We start from the raw sequence: 5,000 nt of genomic DNA on the forward strand, positions 1-5,000 counted from the left end.
ACCAGAACTCAAAAATACTATAAGATTTCAGTTGAATGTCTGTTAGATGAGTACCTTACTATCCCTGGTAAAGGAGATATCTCAAGTTCTAGCCCGCTGGGGTTACCTAAGATTCCCCTAAGTTCTGGAAATCTAAGTGCATGGCATTTCAGTACCGTCTTGACTGCCTGCACCCAAAGATATAACACTAGGATGCCTACATCATAACATCAGAATTTAGGGGTTTCTTTTGCTGAGCTTTTCTCCAACCCAGTTTTAGGTTAAATGCCGCTGGAAAGCAGGTTGAAAAGGAGGGGCGAGTTTAGTTTGGGAGTGTAGTTGGGAGGGTGTCAGGACTAAAGAAAGGACGAGGGAGAAAAGGGGTGGCTATACTAGTAAGTAAAAAGATAAGTAAAGGTGCGTTAGAGTGGAAGGAGATTTCTTCAAGGTTGATGTGGATGAAAAACTGGGAATGGAGATGTGAGCTTTTGTAAGTGCATATGGACCTGGTAATGAGAAGAGTGTAGAGGAAAGGGAGGATTTCTAGATACATTTACGTGACTACATAGAGGGTTTAGGGAGAAATGCCAATGTAGTAGTATTGGGAAATCTTAAAGCTAAGGTAGAAAATGAACCAATAGAGGTAGTGGTTGGGAAGTGTGGAGTTCCAGGAAAAGTCGTAGTGGAGAGTTGATGATGAAGATATATCTAGAAAGAGAGCTGGTGATAGCAAATAGCGTTTTGGAAGAAAGTCAAGCATAAGTACATATGGGAGAGGATGGTGGATGGAAGGTTGGTAGATAGGGCTTTAATGGACCACATTGTGGCAATCAGGAGAAAAGTAGGAAGATTTAAGAATGTACATGTTTTAAGGGGAGAGAATGGGGGAATATCAGATAAATTTCTGGTGGGAGGTAAGTTGAGAGTGAAGGATAGATGGAGAAATAAAAAAGGGACAGAAAGTAGGAAGGTGCTTAGAGTAAACTGCTTAAACGAAAAAGTAAAGGAGATGGACTACAAGAAAAAACTAAGAGAGAAGTGGGAGGAAGTGAAGGATAGAGTAGAACTAGGAGTGGAGGAGGTAGAGGGATGGTTCAAAGAGGGAGTTACAAGGTATGAAATGTTGGCGTGTGAAACAAGGAGGACGAGAGGAAATAGAAGGAAGGGTAGTGAATGGTGGGATGATGAAAGAAAGAAGGTTGTAGAGGAAAATAAACAAGCATTCACAGATTAGTTACAAAATAGGACGAAAGAATCACATGAGAAGTACAAAGAAAGGAGAAAAGAAGTAAAGGTAAGATAAAAGAGGCAAAGAGGAGAGCAGATGTCAAATGTGGTAAGAGTATGACAGAAATTATTGAAAGTAATAAAAATGTTTTGGAAGGAAATTAAGAGAGGAAGAGGAGGCGAATCAAGTAGAGAAGAAGATGTAAAAGGTACAGATGGAGAGTTGATAAGGGAAGAGAGCGCAGTAAGAGAAAGAGGGGCAAAGTATTTTAAGAAGTTGCTAAATGTGAAGAATGATAGGGAGGGAAAGGTAGTTACAGTGGAAAGCGCAAAAAAAATGACAATGATGAATAAGGAAAATGAAGGAGAAATAAGGAAAGATGATGTGAAAGAAGTTATTAAAATGATGAGTGCAGATAAGGCACCTGGGTTGGATGAGTGTCATGCGGGGTGTCTAAAAAAGTGAGGTACAGTGATGGTGGAGTGACTGGTGAGGTTAATTAATGTTTGTTTAAAAGAAGGTAGAGCACCGGAAGACTGGATGAGTGGCTATATAGTTCCATATTACAAGGGATCAGTTTGTTGAATGTATTTGGAAAAACTGATGGGAAAGCTTTGATTGAACGGATTAGGAGAGGAACAGAGGGAGTGATTGGTGAGGAACATTGTGGGCTTAGGACACGTAGGGGTTGTGTGGATCAGATTTTTGTGCTTAGGCAGATATGTGAGAAAGCTTTACGATTTGGGCTTTTATGGATTTGGAAAAGGCTCATGACAGTATAGACAGGAAGGCACTGTGGGAGTTATTGCATATATCTGGGATAGAAAGAAAGCTGTTAAGAGTAGTTAAGAGTTTTTACGAGAGTATTAGAGCCTGTGTTAGAATTAGAAATGGAGAGAGTAGTTTGAGGTACAGTTGGGACTTGGCCAGGGATGAGTTATGTAGACTTGACTATTCAATTTATACATGGATGGGGTGGTGCGAGAGGTAAACGCAAGAGTATTGGGATGGGAATTGAAGATGTTTAAGGAAAATAGAGAAAAATAGGAGATAAGCCAGTTGTTGTTTGGATCAGAAGAGGGGTTAAGGAAATTAATGACAGGTTGGGAAGGTATGCGAAAGAAGGAAGTTGCACATAAATGTGGGTAAAAGTAAGCTGATGAGATGTACAAAGGAAGAATGTGGCAGGAAATTGGAAGTGAATATTAAGGAATAGAGACTGGAAGAAGTTTGTAGCTCTAGATTCTTGGGTGCGAATGTGGCAGGAAAGGGAGGAGTGGGGATGGGGTGGAATGTAGGTTCAGACAAGCAATTAAATGCCTTGGGGGATTGAAAAATGCAATGCGATTTTGTAATGTAATGTGGATTTTATGCCTTTGTGTTTTGCCTACCTCCTTTGTAAGGGGGAAAAAGCCGTTGTTATATGTATATATAATTAAGTACGACTACATTCCCTACTCACCCATCAACGAGAGGCGTTTCCCGAAGGAGAGATCTAACCATCTGGAGACGCTGATGTAAAGAGGCATCAGGATCAACCCGAAGAGCCAGAGGCACAGACACCCCCACTCCTGCCACAGCGGCCACGATAAGGACAAGGCAAACCACGCCCCACAGCTGTTGGCCCTGCATGTCCATGCCACCGCCCATTATCCCTCCTAGGAGGCCGTCTGTGAAAAAAGGATGTAAGAATGAGTGAGAGAGGTTTCTCTGCCACCAAGAAGGCCCTCTGTAAAGGAGATAGAAGACTACTGTACGAGGGTAGGTACTTTGGTTCTTTGGAGATATTCTATTGTAGTAAAAGTTTTCAACAGAAGGTAGAATAGTACCATACCTTATAAGGAATACTCTAAAAGGAGGAAAAAGAAAGTGTTATTAGGAAGTAGATTTTACCATCCTTGGGGGAGAACTTCTGTGTTGAGAAAAAAAAAAAAAAGAGAAGAAAAAATATATGTTTATGTATTAGTGCGTAGAGATATTTTTCATCTTACTGTACTGAGGTACTGCGTGGTAGCATGCAGTAGTGACTGCTTGGTGACATGCAACTAATACTCTAGGGATTGATTTGAGGGGCCCCTACAGACTGGAAACACACATAATTTGTATAAGTTAAGATGCAATCTCTACTCATAGAAGAATTATGCTACTTTTATCCCTTTTTTATTATGAAACTGTCCTTTACCATTTTTATGGCTTTTCCAATCCTGTGTGTGTGTGTGTGGAAAAGGGGGGGAGAATTCTGTCACCGTGTTTCCAATATGGGTCGTAAAAGGCGACTAAGTGGGAAGAGGTGATAAGAGTAGAGATCCTGCTCTCTGTTCGTTTATCCTTCTAAAAGTCAATGCATAACAGAGTCTTGGAGGAGAAATCTAACCAGAGTATCAATAATTAGGTCATTAATTGGTTGTAATGCAAATGAGAGTAAAATAGAAGAGATTGACAGTTTGTTTTTCGAAAGAAATATGGATGTAATAGCATTAAATGAAACTAAGTTGAAAAGGAGGGGTGATTTTGAGTTTGAGATTGTGCGTCAGGAATGGATATATTAGGGAGTGATGAGATAGGAAAGTGTATGGTGGATTGGAAGGAAGTATCTTCAAGGTCAATGTGGGTAAAGGTAAAACTGGAATAAGAGATGTGTGATTTTGTGTGTGGATAGGGAGCTGGAGTGAGAAAGATGGGGCAAGACAGGGAAGCTTTTTGGATCGACATATATGACTGTTTCAAGAGTTGTGAGAGAAATGTAGATGTAATTGTGTTGAAGTATTTTAATGCTAGATTGGAAGACGATCTAATAGATGGAGTAGTAGTGAGGTTTAGGATATCGATCCAAACATATGTATACATGGGAAATGGCGGGTCACTTATGCATAAGAGACAGTAGGGGTAAATCTTCTTCGACTATCGGGCCCTACTTTGGGTATGCTGTGTTTTACTATATTGCTTTTAACTCATGCAGTTTGAGATAGCTCTTCATACACAAGAAACTAAGATGGAATCCTTGATAATGAAATGACTTTATAAGATTTAGGATATTTTACTTGCGTATTAGGAAATTTATATGCTTCCTCAGTTAATAATAATTATTTGTTGCAATTATATATCAAGATTATGGGATAATACAAAAACCCGCACACAAACCCACATACATATTCAAGCACCATAATTTATTTTTCTTTCGTGCAACTTAGTTAAAAGATTTTAACTTCACTTCACATACAGACAACAATCATAGCTGAGGTCATGGAAAAATATGAGGAGTGTGTCACTAATCAGCCAAAGACCTATGCCATAGAATGGGACAGATTATTTTTTCAGGCTTTAAATAGCGGATGGAAAGATGAACGCGCAACAATCATTCTAGGTACTTATCTATACACCTAGAATATTTTTCCACTTTTTCCTCATATCCAGCCTACCCCACCCACTGCTTGCATCAAAATCAACACAAAAAACATTATATTTACAGCAAGGCCTAACAGTAGAAGCAGGTTTACAGTCACTGTTTCATTTACATAACGATACTTCCTCTAGTCCTCTCATATAAAAATAGAGGAAAAGAAATACCTGTGAAATAAGTCTGTTAATCGTCCATTCACAACCTTTCTCCACTCATACCTATCTTTTCCCTTCTCCATTCCCTGATCAACAAACATCCCCTTTTTACTCAAACCCCCTTTCACCGCAACCATCCATTTACTAAATGACATAGGGGAAACAGAGTTGAATATCCAGTCGCCATTTTTCTACAAATGAAGTATCAACAGACCTGAATACAGAAGTAAAACTAGTT

General features: G+C 39.5%; 1 protein-coding gene across 3 annotated transcripts in view; it reads right to left on the reverse strand.

The window, feature by feature from the left end:
- The window catches only part of LOC143038817 (dipeptidase 1-like), a 959,386-nt gene that overhangs the window by 386,831 nt on the left and 567,555 nt on the right, over nucleotides 1-5,000 (reverse strand). For all 3 annotated transcript variants that reach the window (XM_076208382.1, XM_076208381.1, XM_076208383.1), the window contains one exon: nucleotides 2,670-2,877. In XM_076208382.1, the coding sequence (XP_076064497.1) occupies nucleotides 2,670-2,877 (208 nt within the window). The remainder of the gene's footprint in view (nucleotides 1-2,669; nucleotides 2,878-5,000) is intronic.

The sequence above is a fragment of the Oratosquilla oratoria genome, chromosome 25, assembly GCF_046742065.1.
Source record: "Oratosquilla oratoria isolate Oo_2021 chromosome 25, ASM4674206v1, whole genome shotgun sequence".
Taxonomy (NCBI): domain Eukaryota; kingdom Metazoa; phylum Arthropoda; class Malacostraca; order Stomatopoda; family Squillidae; genus Oratosquilla; species Oratosquilla oratoria.